This window comes from Epargyreus clarus, unplaced genomic scaffold, assembly GCF_041222505.1.
Source record: "Epargyreus clarus isolate Ecla_fem2 unplaced genomic scaffold, WU_Ecla_fem_2.2 ptg000004l, whole genome shotgun sequence".
Lineage (NCBI taxonomy): Eukaryota > Metazoa > Arthropoda > Insecta > Lepidoptera > Hesperiidae > Epargyreus > Epargyreus clarus.
The window spans coordinates 1,545,455-1,568,301 of record NW_027332212.1 but is presented as its reverse complement, the minus strand read 5'-3'; the positions used below and the strand labels follow the sequence as shown (position 1 = coordinate 1,568,301).

The 22,847-nt window shown below is 34.1% G+C and overlaps 2 protein-coding genes and 1 non-coding gene across 3 annotated transcripts in view; all 3 read right to left on the bottom strand.

The window, feature by feature from the left end:
- The window catches only part of Camta (Calmodulin-binding transcription activator), a 138,971-nt gene extending 130,855 nt beyond the window's left edge, over positions 1-8,116 (bottom strand). Inside the window, exons 1-2 of the mRNA XM_073092523.1 lie at positions 8,056-8,116; positions 7,242-7,333 (exon numbers count right to left, since the gene is read on the bottom strand). Of these exons, the coding sequence (XP_072948624.1) occupies positions 7,242-7,333; positions 8,056-8,116 (153 nt within the window). The remainder of the gene's footprint in view (positions 1-7,241; positions 7,334-8,055) is intronic.
- Positions 8,117-19,034: 10,918 nt separating this feature from the next.
- On the bottom strand, positions 19,035-21,235 carry LOC140757257 (UDP-xylose and UDP-N-acetylglucosamine transporter). Its single transcript, XM_073092861.1, has 2 exons — positions 21,097-21,235; positions 19,035-20,647 (listed from the first exon to the last, which is right to left on the bottom strand). Exon 2 carries the CDS (start codon positions 20,638-20,640, stop codon positions 19,627-19,629), a length of 1,014 nt encoding a protein of 337 aa, XP_072948962.1. The 5' UTR covers positions 20,641-20,647; positions 21,097-21,235; the 3' UTR covers positions 19,035-19,626.
- TRNAE-CUC (transfer RNA glutamic acid (anticodon CUC)) lies at positions 20,715-20,786 on the bottom strand. The gene has a single exon. It is a non-coding gene; the product is annotated as a tRNA-Glu (tRNA).
- Positions 21,236-22,847: the final 1,612 nt, after the last annotated feature.

The window sequence follows — 22,847 nt, the reverse complement described above, 5'->3', positions numbered from 1 at the left end:
CAAGAAAGAAAAATGTTTATGTAATATGAGTATTACACTGGGACTCTTCCATTCACAGTAGTAATTGGGAACTCATGTGGTACCAGTATGACATAAAACTTTCATCCGATATTTCATAATTTTTAATGTAACCTACAAGCATTGCAGACTCATATTTAGTAAAAATGATTTATTATAAACGATAAAAATACATATTTTTTAGAAAAACATCGATATTTGAACAAAAATCTCAAATTCACTTACTACTTGTTTCCGACCGTGACGCCATCGTTTGGTTAAAATTCACAATGCAATAAAATAGTATCATCCTATCAGCTAATCACAGTTTTAAATGGTGGACCAACATGTTATCTATTGAATAAAACTAAAAGATCTCGTAAATATTGACAGATGGTGCTGTTACATTTTTTTCTTTTCTATGTAATATATATATGACGAAAGATCCCAGGAGGTTAAAGGTAAATGATATTAAGATTAAGACGTATGCAATCATGTCAAAAATAACAATCAAATATTGTTGCACACCAGATCTCCCCAATTGTAGAGAGACCACGCCCAGTAGTGGGGGATAAAACGATTGCGGCCAGCAAGCATCCCATATAAATACAACCAAATACCGAAATATCGATACAACATCGATAAGCATCCAAGCGATTTATAGGGAAATTTGCGGTTTATGCCATAGACGGAACGTTGCACAAATAAAACCGAATAACCGGAGAGATCATTTCATTTTACATCGAACAACATATTTTAATTTACAACGACCGCACCGGGTAACCGCGACAGTCTGATTTTATTAACTCCTTACCCAAATTTCGATGCGTTGCAGCGACAAAATGCCGAAATAAATTTTCGTTTTACCTTTAATTTAAGCCGTAATATGTAAAATGAATACATTTTTTGATTGCAGATTTTTTTAGTGGAAGAGAATATGTTTTTACGTAATTGCTTACGTAGAACCTACTTTTATAATAATGTTATACTAGAATACATATTTTATCTCCTTATGTCTCTAGATTATGAAAAGGCTATTTTTTCACAAAAAATAGAGAGTTTAGGTTGCTCAATTTAATATTAATATTTAAAATTTTGTAATAGTAAACTCAAAATGACATCCACTTTATTCCAGCGGTATCATTGAAGTTCCCTTCCTTCTATTTAAGTATGTCCTTAAAATATATTTCTAAAAAACCGGTTACTGTTTATTGATATTATACAAAACGAGCTTTTTGCCCACGGCTTCGCTCGCGTTACGAAGTAATATTATTAACTAAGAATATTTATACAAACTTTCATCCCCTATTTTATCCCCTAGGGGGTAGAATTGATCAAAATCCTTTCTTAGCGGATGCCTACGTCATAATATCTACCTGCATGCCAAATTTCAGGACGATCCGTCCAGTGGTTTGGGTTGTGCGTTGATAGATCACTATGTCAGTCAGTCACCTTTGAGTTATATATATTTAAAAGATTATTTAAATGTAATATTTTCACCCCATATATCGTAACCACCGTACCCACCTATCGTAATTGTCTTTCATACTGGTTATCTTCTGTTCTAGTTTGAAGGGTGTGGTAAGGGAGACATACTTTTCCGAGGCGTTCCAGCTTAGTTCTCAGGTGTAGCGGCGTTTCTGTGGTCAACATCAGGTAAGAATATATAATCCTATCTGGGGTTGATTACAGATGATCATGGGCGTCAGTAGCCACTTATCATCAGGTAAACTGCATGATCGTCTGCTACTCCTATATTATTAAAAAAAATGAGGCTATGTACTAAACCAAAATATTCCTTTCAAATTCGACGAAAGTAACAGATGCTATCGGGATTAAAGTCTAGTGTGGTAACAATAATGGATACCGTATATACTCCCATAATATAGTGTCCAGTTTTAATAATATTACAACTTTCCGTGTATATTATATATTTACAACATACGCTTATATTAAACTATATACCATTCAAAAACAATATTTCGCGCACCCGATACCTTAAGCGAAACAAAATTCAAAGTAATGAATATATAAAAGTTTCCCATCCGAATCTGTGCTCCATACCGATATAACAGCTTGTTACCGTAGCATTAGCATAACGAAAACATCTGCCGTGGACTGAATACCTGAATATATTCTAGGGTTTTTTTATGCTAAAACGTTTCTGGTTTTATCGGTGAACCAATACCTATGTAATTTTAATATGGACGAGAACTCCATTCGTTTGTAACTTTCACACGGAAAATACGTGTTTATTTATTAATTTCATTTATAACTTTAACGCTAACAATTTATTTAAAAATACTTTTACGTACTACGCTCACAGACTTTATAACAATAAATACGTAATTACAATTAAATTATGCCGTACTTTGTGAGGATCAATTTGTAGTCAGATTCGGATTCGTTTCTAAAGCTATCCTGTGAAGTTATCTCGTGTGGCAAATGAACAAAAATATGATAAAATATAGAGTATTTTTTGGCTTTGATTACGTTCAAAAATTTAGTGTATCATTAACATAAGCAAAACATCTGCCGTGGACTGAATACCTGAATATATTCTACGGTTTTTTTATGCTAAAACGGTTCTGGTTCTATCGGTGAACCAATACCTATGTAATTTTAATATGGACGAGAACTCTATTCGTTTGTAACTTTCACGTGGAAAATATGTGTTTATTTATTAATCTATTTTTTAACTTTAATGCTAACAATTTCTTTAAAGATCATATTAGTTTCTACGCGCATAGACCTTATAATAAGAAATATACAATTAAAATTAAATAATGCCGTATTTTATAAGGGTAAATTTTGACTCGGAACCGGATTCGTTACTATAGCTAACCTGTGTCAAATGAACTTAAATATAATAAGAAAATATTTATTGGCTTTCATTGCTTTTAAATATATTATCTCGTTTTTCTAAGATAATAGGTGTTAGAATTTAACTATCATATGCTTTATTGATGAAAAACACTTCGACAAAACTTCACGCGAAATATTATAGTTACTGTTGATGGACACGAGATATGGACCTAAACTCATTTAAAGATAAGACTTTTTTCCAATTACATGTTAAATGATTCTGCAGGACTTCTCTATTCTTAAATTTCTTGCAGACTTCTAATTTTATGCAAATTAAAATCTAATTCTTAATATTTTCCAAAAAATTACCGGAGCTCTGATACCATCGTTACATATGACCATAAACTTCAATATGGTTTTTAGACGAACAGTTTCACCCCAACCATCAATCGTTGCACCCCCTGGCCTCATTACCACCTACAGGTGTTACACGCGAAACCTCGCCGACGCATTTCATTAAGAAACCTAATCTGAAAGCCTAGATTGCTAGCGTTCTTGCTAAGCAAAATGCATAAAAATGCTTACTAAGTCTCCTACTTAGTTTAGCTGGTTTATGTAATCCAATGAACAGTAATGGGACACTGGTGTGTGCCATTCTTTAATGTTTCATTGCTAAGTAAACTCTCCTCTCTCTCTCTCTCTCTCTTTCTCTCTCCACAATTGGTAGAGGAATAGAGTAAACTGCACCACTGTCCAATTGCGGTTTGGTAGACTTAACACAATTTTGAGATGTTTTAGCAATGGATAATTATAATACCCAAATAACTTTGAAAATAAGAGGTGCGATTGAGAGGCTGATTTTTAACCACTAAGTTAGCACTGCCTACGCGACTACAAAATGTATAATTTATTCTCAAAATATTTCTGTTAAAACTCTACCTCATTCACAAATAAATAAGACGGAATAATTTTTAAATTAGATTTAACGGGTACTAACAATCGACGCAAATTCCCGAATAATCTCATTTACATAAATTTGTAACTAAACCTTTGATACATTTTATCGCTCACACAATTTTATTTCATAATATTTAAGTATACTTATGTCACTTATAAATAATTGATTCTACGTATATAAATAACATTTCTGGCTTAAACATTAGCGAGGCCTTCTGTCCGAAGCATAAATTAACTTATTAGCAGTAGGAAGCAGTAGGAATTCAAAGTCGGGCCACGGAAACGGACACGGTGTCGCTATTTATGCAAATACACGCGTTTCATTATCATTAATTCCGTGACGTCAGCGCAGTAAATCTGCGCCGAGTACATGAGCCGTGCATTATGCAGCTCATGCCGGTCATATCTCGGCCGGCTATGTTGGGTTAGCTCAGTGTGTTAGACTGGGAAATATTAACGATAGGCGATATAATGTTATACGAGGGATTGAGTTAATTTCTATGTTAATAATGTTCATTTAGTTATACAAATTCGGGAGGTTATGAGAAGAAGAAATGTTGGGTTCAGATGATGCCATTTTTGCTCAAGCAGGGGAAGGGGATTACCCTCAAAATCGACTTCATAAAGCCCCAACATTCAATCAGTCACAACGAGGATAATAATTTAGATCTTGCTGAGATATGGATATGATATATACGTTTTATAAACACACCACTATATCTACATGCTTAAGCGATGTTTTTTCCAAAAATATATTTTTTCCAATATCTTTACTTATTACAAATTCCTCGCTAAAATATATAGGTACTCGTTTCTCTTACGAAGTGGAACAACTCCTTTATCTTACCTTGCATTAACTCAGCCACGACTACCTATGCCAGTCCTCATCTAAATAATGTCGTAGAAAATAAATAGTTTAACTATTTTAATAAAACCATAACGCCACTACAACAATCTTATTAATTTAAATATATTTAATGTTAGAATGTTAGTAATAATTATTAAGTAGTAAAGGGTTGTGATTTATTCTTATACATTTTTTTATAATATTAGAGTAACACGAGCTTGCAGTACACCTGATGGTAAGTAAGTGGCTACTGCCGCCAATAGACATCTGTAATCAACCCTAGATAAAATCAGAGTTCTACCCGAGGTCGACTATGTATGCAGATTAGATTCACTTAAAAACTAATATTTATGTAATTAAGAAAACCTGATAAATAATGTTAAAAACATCAAAAATTTGCCTTTAATGTACATTGATTGACGCTTACGCCACTTAATCAGTTTGACTTAGAACATTCGATTTCACTGAAAAATTTTAGATTAAATTATTTTTGTAATATAGGAGTAGCAGACGAGAATGTAGTCCACCTGATGGTAAGTAGCTACTGCCGCCCATGGACATCTGTAATCGACCTCGCATTGGGTTAGATATTCCTACCTGAGGTCGACCACAGATGCTCCGCTACTCCTGAAGACTAAGCTGCAACGCCTCGGAAAAGTATGTCTCTCTTACCATACCCTCCAAACCAGAACATAACAACGCTTAACACTGCTGTTATGAGGCAGAATTAGGTGTAGCAGTGGTGCCGCTAGAGTCGAACTACTAAGGGTTCTACCACCTTCCAAATAAAAAATACCTACTACCAACTACCAAACTTCCTAACTTTTACAACCACTGGATTCATCATCAGTAGACATAGACAAATTTCATTCCACACGCTTATATTATCTAAATATATATAACTCAAAGGTGACTGACTGACATAGTGATCTATCAACGCACAGCCCAAACCACTGGACGGATTAGCCTGAAATTTGGCATGCAGGTAGATGTTATGACGTAGGCATCCGCTAAGGATTTTGATCAATTCTACCCCCAAAGGGATAAAATAGGGTATGAAAATATTACTTCGTAACTCGAGCAAAGCCGCGGGCAAAAGCTCGTTTAATATAAGCGCGTGGAATATTCTAGAAATATTAGGAAATCTGATAGCAATACTTTGAAGCTCAATCACATTGATTGACGCTCGCTCTCGCAGTACGTACAGACATGCGGGCAGATTGGAATAGAAAGGACTAATTGCTCAAGCTGCATTCGAGAATAGTTTGGAAATAGTAGTGGATAGGAATGCTTTGTGGAGGGTAATGTTTTTCGAGCGTATGTGTATAATTATGTACCTATGTATGTGTGTATAAATATTTTTTCTGAGGGGAGAAATACAATTACGTATAATAGGGTCTAGATGTTTTGGACGCCGTATGTCGGTCTTGGCCGGGTAGCGACCTGTATTGACTAAAAAACTCCTCTCTAGTCTACTGTCGTTGCACCCCATGGGATCATCGCTAAATATTTCTTCACTGGGGAAGGTCTTAGCTATTTATGGATATATCAATGTGTGTATATGTATGTCTCATTCTTTGGCACAAACTATAGCCTAAACGGATTGACAGATTTTGATTCCTGAGGTGTCGTTGGATTCGTCTTCACTATTCGAGTGACACAAACAATTTGAAACCAGTTGGGTATTTTCTTTATAATAATAGATAGTTAGAAATATAACTAGAATTTCCTTACCCTAAATGCTTAAAAACACACAAAGGAAAATTCACAAACATCCAGATGGAGGCAGGAATGTAAATTTATTACTGAGACGTTTATTTAACTGGGTATCAAAACCGATCCGAGTTTTGATATACAGTGTGTTTGAAATCCTTCTGTGTGACAGACCGATATGCTGATAAAAAGACAGGTCTTCAATTTCAATAATGATAAGTTTATAGTACTTATGACCTAAGTTAATAAATATTTTTGATACTAATTTGGTAGTTAAATATATAACATTTTTTTAAAGCTTATAAAACCTTAACCCTCAAATAGATCCTTTCAAAATAATAAAACCGAGTTCAATTTGGGTTACTTAGCACCCCGATAAGACAAAAAGACAAACATTATCACCCAACTAGATTCTTAACTACACTCGTCAGGTATCTAGCAGGTGAGGCGTAGTGTGCGTGTTTCGTTATTACGGTAATGGGGTCGCTTGTGCCCGGAAGCTCTGAGGGTTATATCTGGCTCTTATTACGAGTTCTTGGGTTATATTACATCGAGTTTGATTAAAGTAGAATGCAGTATTTTACTTACTTTACGTTTACTTTGTGTAGGTATATAAACATATTTTAAAGGGAGGTAAAGTTAACTTCAAACATATTTAAGTATATTCTATCCGTAGGAGGGCCACTCGATATATCTACACTTTAAGAAGAAGAAATTTTTACCGTGCTCTAATTTACACATACCTTAACAGGAGAACGCTTTTTATCTCCTGAATTTAAAGGTTTCTACGTCAAAAATATCAAGTTTGTATCGTCTTTGCATGTCTTCTAAATCTTTCCTCAGGTCTGATAAGCCCTTGTACGATTACTGGTCGCGTGATGCACTATTCTCTAAATATTTTAATATTATAACTATCACTCACCTCATTGGTGTTCCACCGGTGTCTCTGGACAGCGAAGTGCTCTGCGCGGGGCAGGCTCTCTAAGTTCTCGGGTAGTTTGATCGGTTCGCCATCTGGAAACAAAGAAACGAAGGTTAAGTATGTTGATGACGTCACTATCTATTACACGGAACAAAATACTCATAGTTACAAAATCAATCCTCAGAGTACTTGAATGACGATATAAATAGATAAACGACCATAATGGTGAAGCACCACTATGTTTATCTCCTGAAAGTAACACTAAAGAGGATTAACAATCGTTAGACCCCTAATAACTAAAGAGAATTGTCACACTCTTTCTTTTACCAGAACCAATTATATGGTGGTACATATATTTGATATGGTAGACTATATGTACATTGTAATATGGTAGTGACGTCCCAATTGAGTCACAAAGAGATTTACCAGCTTTAAATTAATATCGAATTAGCAAGCAGAAACTCTACTCACAATATACTAAACATACATATTTACCTACTTTATTACTTTAAAGTTACTCTAGCTTCAGTTGACGGCCCATCGTGGCGATATAGTGTTTATCCCGCTTTGACATACGGAGAGTTCCGGGTTCGATTCCCGATTCCGATATCTAAATAAATTACAAATATAGATTTATGTTCTGAATCTATCTCTTAGTACTAATAATTATGTGTCTATAGCACCCATAGAAAATCTTAGTTAGGGCTATGATTAGGAAGTAATTTTATAACACAAAGCATGATTTCAGCCTAGGGCCTAACAATCTAGTTTAGTAGTCGCCTTATAAATTATACTCACTTTTACCTTGATTTACTTGGCGGCAATTTCACATAATGTAGATGTTGTTCGTGATAGCAGCTTATCTGTAACTCCATCGTGAGAGATGGATGTATTATACTAACCACCTTTACTATACAATAGATATTCATAGCGTTATATATTCGCAAGGACAATTACTTTAAATGAGTATTCGACGACATTTGCACAATTTAAGGATACCTATTTTTGATCTAATTTGTGTTCTTACTCTAAACAAATTTAAAAAGACGTATTGACTTGATAAAAAAATAGCAAAGAAGCATGCAGTCCATTTAATAGTTGTAATTGCCGTTTATTAACAGCCATAATATAAAGTACAGATAGGATTAGCATCCCGATTGATTGGTTAAAATGAGTTACTGAGCCTAAGGATCTCATTGCAATAGCCTAATTTAAGTCTATGTTTTACCACGCCCTTTTCAGACATATAAGTATGATAACACTATCAAACTGCGACGGATAACCCCTTTAAGGCTTCCTACACTCTTGGCTTCAAATGTTTTTTTCTTGTATAATGAATGGCACAGACACACAAAAAGACGAATACACCTGACAAACACTTAGACCCAGAAAAGAAATCTTAATTAATCATTCAGATATCTGTCGGGAATCGAACGCGGAAACACTGTGTATAAAATCAGCATCGTCGCTGTTCCGCCATCCGCGTTTCCCAAAACTATTATAATGAACTATCCATCAAAAATTGGCAATGGCAGCCAATTGGCAAATTCAAGGCGAAACGAAGTAATTTAGTATCAGTTAATACATCTGCCTTTTCGTTTAGTTTAACCTATTAAAGAGAAAAGAAAAAGACTAATATTTAAAGTGCAGTTACCATGCACTTAATAAATTCATTCACATTTTCAATATACTGTCGTGATATAAAAAATATAAAATAGCTGATAATGAAAGAATCAGATTAAGCGCGACCTCAATTGTATTAGCCTATTAACATAATGATTATTTCGCTCCAGTAATCTGATAACTATTAAACGAATTAGTAATATAAAGATAGTGCAAATATAGTGATGCAAGTATTGATTACAATCTATGAAACCTGTGATTATATACAGTCAGCTCCAAAAGTAGATGACCACTTCATATGTCAGAAGCATTTTAACAATGACATATCATATCAGCGCCGTTACCTACTTTTGCACATATCGTTGTTCAGCTTATTTTGACGCGTTAGTGTGTTTAGCTACTTATGAACGTGTAGGTGTTGATGAATATTTTGTATTTAACGTAACTCAATACATAATGTAAATAATACACAGGGTTACTATTGATCCGATGGCGTTTAATCTTTTCTTCTGGTCTCATATGTGGCCAAGCCTCAAAATAGATATAGAAATATATAAAAGGTGCATGAATAATTTTGGAGTTTTGATCTGCTCATCTACTAATGAAGTTGACTGTACATCAACATATCTGTTATTTCTAAGCAGAAAATAAATATTACGTGAAGCCGATTAAAGAAGAATGCTCCTAAGGTGAACTAAGATGGAAAGAATATGTAATATTTTCAAGCACGATTAAACTGATTTACTTTACATTGGTATTACTGCATTACATCCTTGCAACAACAATTGATATATCAAAGAGCATTCATAAAAATAATATCCATTTGCATTATTCTTTATAAGTCAAAAATAAGTGGTGAAGCAGGTGTCACCACTGCTACTTCCTGAATCATAGAGCCAATTCAATTCAGTTTTATTATTTATTTGGTACACTTCACCGCGTTACTCTTAAACGAATTTGTGACGTAATAGAACAATTGGAACGTTGTAAACCACAAGAAGACCTTCGACATGGTTTTATGCCGGTTACCTAATAATTTCAGTTGTTATATTCAAGTTGTCGCATAGCTATATGAATTTCCACATATTTTACTTACTGCAACACCTACTTTACTTACGTCTAAATTTGAATTTATATGTTAGAATTCGATGTTTTTGTTTTAATGCTGATTAACAACATTTTGAAGATCTTACGTGACTGAGAGACTTCCATTGTATGTTACAGTGTCAGGAATCTACAAGCCGCCTCTGTCTAAAGCGGAATCTTAAGCCCCACGTGTATCATTAAAAGTAAGATAATCTGTAATCCAATTTTTAATAGATTTGAATGCAAGATACTTATGAAAATTACTAAGTTATTTAAATCTGAACACTCGTTTGGAATACACCTTCACCACAGTCCACTACAAACGTTCGTGTGTTGCGAATTTAGCTAATTTTAATTTGGAAATTTATAGAACTTAACATCGACCACAGCAGTAAACAGTGCGCTTTACTAGCAAACAAAACATTTCATTGCATTTTACATAGCGCCAGAAAACATGGTCGGCCAACCGTAAATTATGCAGGGACGGCGTGGAGAAACCACATCGTAAATATCCCGAGACCATTTCCTTCCAAAACAAGAGCAAAAAAGGACTAAGCCCAACGAAACTAAACGTAAAAATGTGTCTCACACATTATCCTCTAACCACGATTGGCTGAAATTAGTGGCAGCCCAGGCAGAAGCTAAGCTTGCGAAATTTCTTCCTACTCCCCCGACCAAGTTTATTTTGCGACCAAAAAACTGTGATATACTCAAAAAGAAACTTAATGTTACAAACATAAGAGTCGTGTAGCGTGTAGATAGGAGAAAAGAAATTGGCAACGTTGGTGCCGGACGGCGACGGAATTCCAACAAGTTGGGCCACTTTGGACTGCACTAAGTTTGCTATGCCTTGATCCTTCTCACTCGAGGATAAGGTTTATGTTCCTAATGCGATGGGTTCGTCGATTACGGTTGTATCTGCGCAGACATTCTTGACGAATGTTGCCAAAAACGGGGCAGTTTTCACCTCGTTCCGAGCTAGCTTTATTGTTTTGTCGGTGCCTCGGTTACAAAGTGTGTTTAGTGTGTGGCAATCTACTTAGCTTTAAATGAACGGACTCTTATTGCAAGTCTTACGTAATTAATCGCCGCTTAGATGGTACAAGTATCTATGCCTAGGACACTCTTGAACGTAATGGTATATTTTGTCACGAAATTGAAGCGAACGACTATGTAGTTCAGAACATAAGTGCTCATGTCAATGTCTCCCATAGACCTCTGTAATGAACCCCAAATATCATTGGCGTTCTAGTTAAACTCTGCCCTAATCGTGTTACTATCCTAACGGTAAAAAACAAGCGTCTCCATCATTTATTTCTATCATGAAGAGTCGTCGATTTTTAGAACAAAATATTTTATTATAACTCATATTTTCTTATTATTAAGTATTAGATATAAATAAAAGCGACACTGACAGTGTATTTGAAAAATTGACTAACATATTTTTTTCTGGTTTTTAAACTCAAAACATTTTGAAACTTCCGTAACATTTCTTTGAAGCGTAAAAGCTGTTCACGGCTTCAATTCCTCATCGTATTAGCACATAACCTTGGTATCTGTCTCAGTTTTCTTTGAACAAACAATTTCTTTGTGGCGTTCATCTTTGTGATAGCGACAATGTCAACGTGTCGGTACTTGTCTATGGTACGAGAAGCTCTAGGGCTTCAGACAAAGGGTGTACGCGCGCCGCGTAACTAATGACCCACTAGCCGCTAACGAACTGAGTATGAGGGCAATTGTGTTGTCTACTTTGGGTGTAGAACTTCCGGGTTCGGAAAAATATCTAAGTAAAGAAAAGTAATCCTTTGTGATATTGATGAAGTGGACCACATTCTCGTTTGCCACATACTAAGTACATGGTAAATGGCTACTGCTTATAGACATCTTTTCAGATATGAAATTTACTTACTCAACCACTGATAGAAGTGGAGCATGCCTAAAGTCGACCACAGACGCATTGACCAATTGGATCGCCTCGTGGAACTCTCTTCTTTGCCACACTCAAAAGCTATGGAGTTGAAGTGGAAATCAAAAAATGGGCATCAGACCACGTAATGTTTATCATAAATACAAAATTTTCTCATCAAACCATTACTGGGCAAAACATTTCTCTAATGAGATGGCTTAAATTTAAAATTGTCTTCATCAATATTTTTACAATAGAAGCAATGTTCCAGAACGGCTTTCGGATGTAAACTAAACCATTATTTTCAAACATGTATGCGATTTCTTTCAGGAAAACCTTGGGTGCACATACGAGTAAATAGAAAAACATAGAATTGCTATACAAAATAACTTTGGTTACAAATTTACAAAATAACTTAGGGTTAAAAAAACATGGATTCAACGAACTAATTCACTTATTTTTTATTAACTTAAATGGTTTTTAGAGAGAGATCTCTCGCCAGGCTAGGTGATCATGCCCGGGGAGCGGCTGTGCTCCGACAGTTTCAGTTCGCCGCTTGTATATGTACAAGATATTGAGAAAACTTCAATAGCGTGATTCAGGAACAAATTGTGTCGCCATCTCTTGACACACGTTACTGGAAGTCACCACAACTGTCTGCGGATCACCAAAAAGTGAAGGGGCTAGAGCATTCTCCAAGATACTACTGGTTGGCCTGTGTCGGAACTTATTAAATCTTACGACCAACCTACTTATTAAATGCTTGAAAAGATTTAGCAATAACTAACTAATAATAACAGCCGTGGTTAACGGTTTAATGAGGCTTCCAGAGCATGAAATTTAACCACTAGGGGTCACCCATCAAATTCCCGACCGCACCGGTCCTTAATTTTAATCGGTAAAACTGCCGTAATTTATAATTAATTTTCAGATTGATCGAACAAAAATGTTATAATGACAAAACAAATTAAACTTTGCCGGCGTTAATAATTTAAATTTTATCGGATTTATTTGTTAAATATAATTAAATTACGAGTCACTTGTTTAAACCCGCACGAATTCCATACTCCATTTTGTTTCGGATTCCATTTATTTTATTTTAACAAAAATTATGGAAACCTCAATTCTGCACGCACGCGTGGACGGCAGACCGCATTAACCAAATTCATCGAATTGTGCAAATATTATGTTTTGTAAATTGATGCATGTATTGTTGTACATATAAGTAAGTATAACAATTATATATATTATAAAAATTAAAACTTACAATGTTATTTTAGTTATTTGCGAACCAAAAGTGGATATATTCTTGTTTTTGTCCTGGAAAGAAATAATAAGGACATTTTTCCGAAGAAAGGAACTTTTAAATTAGATTTTTTTTAATGTAAGAATTGGTAACATCGAATCTATTATCGAAATGAAATATAACTTTAAAATTATTTATTACTATCGAAATTTTAGTATTCTGTACGTTATAAAAAAAAAACATATTTTTTTATATGTGCAAAAAATATACCGTTTTTGTAATGATTCAATTATTTTGATAGCAAAAACTAACTTAGGTCAGTAGGAAGATCACTGAAACACCCTGAAATCGTAGTCTAAAGAACTTCTCAGATTTCTTCAACCGAGGACGCAGCTAAGGTAAATATGACCTTTAGGCTCCAAAATAAAACTCAGTAGCCGGCAAACTTACTTTAACGGCCAGCTTACACGATTATAAAACTTTATTTAGCATCAAAGGTTTAAATGCAAAGTAGCTCTATTTATGTTAATATTAGACCACTCAAAAATATTTTCATACAATAAGACTTAAAAATAAAATTTTGCGTTTATGCACTATAAGTCGAACCACTGAAGCTACCACTACCTTCAAAACGTAAACAACTATTGAGAAATAATTTTTGAAAATACGTCCCAGAGCGCTCTATAAAGGCTACACCCATAAATATATATATATATATATATATATATATATATATATATATATATATATATATATATATATATTTATTATAATATTATATTTTGCACACACCCTTTCAGTTTGACTTCAAACGGTACCGACCTCCTTAGTTTTACAAGGTTTTGTAACCGCAGCAAATCTTGAACGGTGCATGCATCTTTACGTTTCAGTGACCGCATAACCATAATTGCTTCCTACCTTGCCCCCAATTCGGCTAGTAAAACAGATTTTTGAAGATTAGTGAAAGAAGCAAACGATTCTTCGGTCATGAGACCGTATATGAGTATATGAGACTGTGTTTTTATGAAAAAAGAACAGTCTACCTGAGGGTAAGTGGTCACTGTCGCCCATAAATTAGTAAAGATTACCCACTCCTAACAAGAAAATGTACCCAGTTTTGAGAATTATAATAGTTGCGTAAAAAAGTTTTGCCACGTCTCCGTGCTAAAATGTCCCTAAAATATTTGATTTAATTATTTATTTATTACGTAGATTACGCAGTATTAGTTATTTCTTCGTAAATTTTCTCTAAAAATGTTTTTATTTGTCAAGAATTCAAAAAAAGAACTTACTAAAATAAGCCGTTTGTGGCTTCATTCAATTTCAAGGCGGCGAAGTATCTTTACTAATCTATGCTTTAGCCCATGGAGGCCTGGATCCATCTCTGTCATCTCATCATAAAACTGGGTTGGTATCTAAAGCCAGTTTCAGATTTTTTGCCACTTCTGTGGTTTAAGATGACCGCGTCATATAATTCTAAATCAATCGGCATTCACACGTAAATTTTCGAACAGTCAAAAAATATGTTTTCGACTGTTCGAAAATGATGGATTTTTTGTTAATTAGCATTTAAGTTGATTATTTTATTTCCGTAAATACAATTATATTAATGTTCACGGATATCCAATCGTAGTGTGTAACATACTACATGTTTATAGTGTATGGTAATGCAATAATCGACTTTGTCTTAACGTTGTAGGTTTTCTGACGTGTTGCATCGTTAAATATGATGCGCGACGCAAACATACTCATAGGAATCTAATTGTGAGTAACAGACACCGTATTTTTATGAAGATGAAATAGAAAAAATCTGCAAAGATAACAAATAGGGGTCAAACGGTGTTAGAGTTGAATGTAAAGTCACAGAAACTCGCAAAAGGCATTGCTTCTTCTCCATAACGAAACACCTTATGAAGTGGTGGTAGTTGTATTCAAAACGTGCTCTATAAAGAACCTATTTTGAATTTAAAAAAAAATGATTTGATTGGAAAACTTCCTTTGAGTGATGCATTTAAGATTACCACGTATTTTTCCACTTTACCACGTATTAAATCAGAATACAACAGCGCTACACTGCTGTTATAAAGAAAAGTACCTTATATTGATCATCGAAGTGAACCAAGTCGAACCATTAATTCTACCACTAATATGCCTAATCAATATTATGTTAAACCAATGCACTCTACCAACGCATATGCACGGAATATGAATCGAAAACAAACTTGTATCATCTCGAAAGTTATCGCATGACATCAAATCCACTTAACATTCATGAGCCAATTACCCCACAATCAAACGTGTTGTTCACTAGTCGCACTATCAAAGAGGAAATATACCAATATTGCTACAATTACAGAACCATGCTAAGACTAACGCCTTCATGTCATAACGAAGCTGCCTCTTGTTGTAATTGTGCTTTCTTTTATTTTGTCAATTAAACTAGTAAAGTCCCTTACTTAAGCCCACTCAAAAATTACCCAAGGAAGAGTACGGAAGTGCCACTTGCGTGCCAATTATCAAAGAAATAAAAAGCAAAAGAAGACAAAGCCCTAACGTCAAGTGAAAGCCTATAAAATTTATTTTGTTTATCTATTCCAATTGTATAATAATACCTTATCTATTTCAAATCGTCTTAATTCGTATAATTAGGTAGGTACTAGAATATCGGTATGAATTGCTAGTAATAAGTTACGTAATAGGAAGTCATCATGATTCGTTAGATATCAATAGAATAAACAAGCGAGCAATTATTAAAAGTAACAAGTCATCATTATTATGCAATGACACCAAACCTATATTAAATTTGTTTTATGAAATTGGAGTAGCAAACATCGAGTCAATTTGAGCTCACGGAAGGTTTTTTCATTCGCGCGTGGACGCGGCATAGCTATTTAATAAAAACCGACGAGATCGCTATTTTGTGTGGTTACGTAGCCGTCACGGTTACGAAAACGTCAGCGAACTCGCGGAAACTGACGACTAGTCGGACGAAAAGAGATCGATATAAGTTACTCACCGATACAGCCGAAACACTAGACAGCTGCGTAGGTACACAGCAAAAATCGCGGCGTGAAAGCAGCAACTGTTATTTGCCTACATTTTCATATTAGCAAGTACATATTACGATTTTGCGTACGCAACGGAAGCGGGAGAAAAACGCAAATACCAAGACTGAGAGGTCTAGTAGTAGCATGCTACGATCGTATTCGCCTTACTATCCTGTACCCTTAACGTGAGTTTTCAACACATTCCACAATTTTACGTTACGTTTACTCAATCCATTATTCTGTTCCGTTTGCTTCAGTAGACTGAGTAAACGTAACAATAAGTGCTCCAGTCTTTTTGTCTGCCTTAACTACATGTTCGCAAAAAAGAGAGACAAATCATAAAGCGCCATTTTAGCGCCATTTAATTTTACGTTACTGACACTATAGTTCTGATACAATCCGCTAGGGGCGCTGATTGGAATTTATATGGGTAAATACGTAAACAAATTCCAAAACAGTCATATTTGTCAAAACGTTAAAACTCTTGTGGCGTCTTATAAAAGTGTTTCTACGTTACCTTATAAGAATAGCATTACACATACTTTCTGAAGCTGGCACAGGTAGTCAGTAAGTAATATAAGTTTGTGGAATTAGTGCATTTCGAATGATGTCTACGCAAATAAATAAATAATAAATAAATAAACGCTTTCTACACTCACAGCCCCACACTAGGATTCCCTGTGTCGTGGGTGCCATGGACACACACAAAGACAAATACACAAACACCCAGACCCAGAAACAGAAATCTAAATTCATCATTTAGATATCTGTCTGGCCGGGGATCGAACCCGAGACCCTTTGCGCGTCAGACCGGTGTGGTGGCCGCTCCGCCACGCGGGCCGTCAATAAAATAACAGTATTTGAAGAGGTGACCAATTTAAGTACTTTTAAGTTATCTGATATCAGAACGATTTTTTGTTTGTTACCAAGCTTCAAATGTGTTCACATTAGACAATCGGTTCCGGCTGTTATCATCAGGTCAAACAAACATATTTATTGTATAAGTTAATTATCTCATTCATATTTTTATAACATTAGGTGGTTATATATTGTATGTAATTAGAATTAATTATTGATTATTAAAGAGGACTAATTTAAGCGGTTTCTACTTAATTTTAAGGTTATTTAAGGTGATCTGTAAATTGATTTGTAGTATTATTTCTTTTAAATAAAAGTCACAAATTAGGTTCTATGTGGTTTTATTATTACACATTTTTAGTCAGTTTCAGGTAATACAAAGGAATTGTCAATTGGTATAAGTATGACAAAATTTAACTTTTAAACATAAATACATAAAAAATAAACAAACAATATTTAACCATAACTAATAAATAAAATAAAATGTTTAAAATCACTGGAGTAGCATGAAAATATCATATTTCAACGACAATTTTACTATAATAAACGACAATAAATAAACAGAATAAAACTGTAACTTCTTATTTGGTTTCATAATTAACATATTGTTATCCAGAATGGCGGTATTGTATTACATCTCTCTCGTTTTCTATTATGTGTGAGTGAGAAACACGTATAATCCGCCATTTTGGACAACTGTCTTTATGGAAACAAATTATGACATAAAAAAGAACATTATGAAGGAAAAAGAAAATATTATGCCTTCCACATTTACAGCACCAGTCAGAACTAGGCAATCTTGAAATAACTTCTGATATTGACTGTATGTGATAAATATAAATTTTATTTATAGCTGATTATATTATCTTAGGATATTATGTAACTGTCGGCTAATATAATAAAAGTATATTGACCTCAAAGTGTGTTACCATGCACCGGACCATAATTCGAATTATAGTCCAAAATTCGTTTAAAATATCGTATTTGCACTAATGAACGTATTGTAAATTATACAATATTCTTGTAATATCCACACAATATTAAATTGAGTTTCTAATCACTCTCTTTACTGTTAGCTGACGAAAACATTTATATTTGAATCAATATTGAACAGTCATTTGTACTTATTTGAAAAGCAAAACCGTTTAATACCTATAAATAATCGTTTCTCTGTAAGCCCAGAAACCCTTTAATTTGCTGACAACATAATAGCTCTGTATAAAATCACTATAAACATTAACAAGGAACCAAGAAAGTTGATACATAAATAATTAATTGTGGAAATATTGACTGGTATTCTAAATTAATGTATGATTTCTATTAGCGGTAGTGATTTACCATCAGACAGACTGCACGCTCATTTGATACTTCTATATCATAAAAGATTGACAATTGACAATCTTATCTATACACGTACCTAATGATAAGCAATGTATATCGCTAATCGATTTTCTGACAAACAACGAGACAATCGAATAGTCACGATGACACTCCATCACAAGCAGGAAGTGACTATTTATTTTTACTAAAGTCTGACAAAATTACTTAAAATTGTTAAAAATTACGTTATGATTTCACTTCTTATGAAGCACTTACATAACTCGCGTTATTTGTCATCACTGGCCATTGTTTGGCTGTGGTCTTGTGACATTTTGTTTTTGTATGTACAATGACAGTCCGCTTCAGCCCCATTTCACGGACTATTTGCGCTCGTTAGCTAGATTCACTGGCTGTCTATGGAAAATGTCTTTGAATTGAAAATATATTTTTAAAATTTTGTTCCAATAAAAGGCAAAATACAAAATGGCTGCTTATGTATGTATCTAGCCTATATTTGTGTGTACACAATAAAGTTATTTGTGTAACAAACTCTACGAAAACATTTCATACAATGTGTGACGTCATTATTTATTACTTTTATTTTGATCTACCATTATAATTATATCGATGCTTTGATCTACTAATTACATTAATATTTGCGTAAAAAATTTAAAATTAATCACTACTTTTGATATATTACGTAAATTACATAAATGAATCATATTTTTATCATGAATGTACCTATTAAAGTAATAATAATTAAATATTCACAAGAATAATAATATAACGATGTATGCAATTAAAATTCATAACCACAGTATTATAATTATTTTTTTCATTACCTATTATAAAAATAAATGTTAGCTTGCAAGTGCACATTTACTTAGCTAGTTATTAACTCCAAATTCAAATAAAATTATTAATTCCAAAACAAAAATCTAACATGGCAGCTTATTTGTATTGACATAAATATAAATACTGTGAAATACATATTTTGTCTAAAAACATTAATGATAATGATACATTTAATATAATATTTATCAATAACTGAACAACCATCTTACCCTTAGTTATAAACACTAGCGTGTAAAAATAAAAAAGTGCGTCCTATTAAAAATCTAAATCATAAGTGACATTACATAAATTATTATCACAATAACCACCCAATCGACATTTGTACAAATAAATATAAATTGTATTATTATATCCCGATTTCTAATAACAAAGCTGTTTAGCACGAGACTGATGAATAAACAAAGTCTTTCTTTGACAATGATTTCTTTGTAAAATTGTGATTATCTACTCCTTTTTCTTTTCCGTTTTGGCTGGCAGGAACAGAGCGACGAACTTTTGCAGTAATTCCGTGAATATGAGGGTACCGATAAACACGAGGAGGGTACCAATCCAGTGGCCGACCGTGAAGGGGTTCCGGAAATATAATATTGAGAATAGAAGCGAAACGAACTTCCTCAACGTTACAGTTAAAGTAACAGTTAAGGATGCGCATTCTGTTGTTAAAACGTATACAGCACTGATGCATAGACCTTGTGTTAGGACGTAAAGAACTAACCACATGACTTGTCGTGGTAGTGTCACTCCGAAGAGAATCATTAGAGGCGTGTCTGTCGCGACTTTAACGTGGCCAATTATGTTCGGTATAGTCGGTAACCATAAGACTAAAGGCAGCAAGTGCGCGTAGTACAGCGCTTCCCACGGATGTTTTCCGTACTTCGAGTATAGCGACTCTTGGAAGATTCCCATCCGAGCTGATACGAAGAGCGCAAAAGTTAGTATCGCGATTCCCAAGCACCACCATAGCCAATCAATGAACTGGAGCCTTTCCTCCTCAGCGGCGTCCACATGAGTCTCTCTTGGCGCTTTAACGTCCCCACTAGACACGATAGTGCATATCGCAATACCAGCAGATATCATAAATATAGCGACATATTTCAGAGGTGGGTATTTCTTCTTCAAAATCCACACGCCCATCGCCATATTAGCCATTAGGGAACCAGCTCGGAAGATCATATGCAAAGGCATTGATATGTTGAAGTCAAATGCATAGTTATTCGCTACACTGCTTATCCAAAAGAATCCGACGAGCAAAATGTACTGCTTGAATGGTATTTTCCTCTCTCCGGTACCGAATTTGCCGACGGTACAGAAACCAATGATCGCAATAAATAAGAATTGTAGGAACGTCGCGAGATTGCCCGCGCCGGGATCTTCCTTCACGACTAACTCTAAAAATATTACGTTTGAGCAGCACCCGACAAACACCATACAAATCGCCAACGCCGCTTTTATATTCATCTTGAATCTGAAAAAAGTAAACAAATAAGTCAAGATATTAAAAACAAATAAAACGAAAAAAACATAAAAAAATATTCCGATACCGGGAATCGAACCCGAGCCTCCTGGGTGAGAGCCAGGTATCCTAGCCACTAGACCATATCGGATGTTACATAGTGTAGCAAATTTTACATCCACATCATGTTTTATGAACCATAATTAACAATTCATCAAAATAGATAAATTAATTATCTATTTGTTCACTGCTTTACATTAGCACATAATAAATCTAAACTGTTAAAAGATTTCCGACATCACATCACTCAGTAACTCCGTAAGTGTGAAAGAGATGGACTGATATTCGCTCTAACACCTCTTTGGAATTACAAAGGTTATAAAGCATTGATTTTGACTGAACCTAACATACCATCTTATATAAAACATACACAACAAGTGAGATTATAAATCGGTACTTACGTTATCTTCCTTTCTTCTCTATAACACTAAATAAACATCAGTTTCACGACAAAATACACATATTGACAAGCGCACGTTTGACAACGACGGCAGTTGACGTTTGTGTGCGTAATAGACGTGTAATGTCTTCGTAGTAGTGACCGTGGCCTCGAATGAAGTACGCATGCGCCGATAGCGCGGCGGGTAAAACAGTTCTAGTTTATTACTTCCATTGACGCCACAAGGTGGCGCTGTTTACAGTACGTAAGAAATCATCTTTGATTGAATTTAAAATAAAAAATATTTTAAAATTATTAATATTTTCTTTTAAGTAATCCGGGAGTAATAATTTAATACAAATGCTATTAAAAATGAAGTCTAATAAATAATTACGGGTAATATTTATATCTATAAACGATATTGCCGTGATCGCTATTAAAAAATGCAATTAATTAGTGTTGCCAGGACGTCACAGGTAACTAAATTAACTGCGGCGTTATCTGTAATGAGCATTTAAAAATTAAAAAACTTTACAGATAAAAGAAACCGAGAATTTTCTAAAAATATCTGACTTTAGTGCTCTATTCGCTAATATTTCTGCTATTTGTTGGCACCATAAGAAAAATATTATAAGTATATTATTGAATGAACGGTCACCTCGAAATACATACCCATGCAAAGCTCGCACGCACAAACTCATTATTTTGAATATTAGTATCCACCAGGCGCTAGCACGCACTAATTAATTAATAATCCCACATGTGTTATATTATAACAATTAAACGTATTATTTGTAGACGGATATAACATTATTGGGGTCACCCTGGTATAAAATATACTACAATCTCAATAACACCAAAAAATCTACGGATATTTGGCAATAAATTTACTCACCTTGCTAAAAAATAATCGTGTGATATCATAGATTAGTAAAGATTACTCACGCCTAACAAGAAAATGTACCCAGTTTTGAGAATTGAAATAGTTGCGTAAAAAAGTTTTGCCATGTCTCCGTGCTAAAATGTCCCTAAAATATTTGTAATAATTATTTATTTATTAAGTAAATTACGTAATTATTACGTAAATTAGTTATTTATTCGTAAATTTTCTCTAAACATGTTTTTATTTGTCAAGGATTCATAAAAAGAACTTACTAAAATAATCCATTTGTGGCTTCATTCAATTTCAAGGCGGCGAAGTATCTTTACTAATCTATGTGTGATATTAAGAACCTTCCAACATAGGTACTTGCAACATAAATATATTTTATACATATTAATTTTACTTATTCTCTTACCACACAAAGACCAAGATAAATATACCAATGCAAAGTGCACACAGCTGCATTAACATTCACACGTACACATAAAATATTAACTGCTTAACTGTACTATAATATTCTATGTAAGTACCCATCTTTTTATATAAGTTTTAACTTAACTTAATGTTTTTAATAATATGAAACACAGCAGTAGGTACACACTGCTGTTATTTGGCAGAAATAGATGTGGTGATGCAGCCTACGTAGACGAACCTCAGCAAATTCTACCACCTTAAAACTCTGTATCGATACCTTAATTAGCAAATCAGCCAACTCCACTATCAAAAAGTTTTCTTTATTTATTTTGATAGTAAAATGCGTTGAACGAAATCAAAATAAACAAAAAAAAAACATTTTGACAAAAAGTGGAGTTGGCTCATTTGCCAATTAAGGTATCTATCGATATGAATTATGTTAGAATACCAAAACGATAAAAAAATCCAAGAAACAA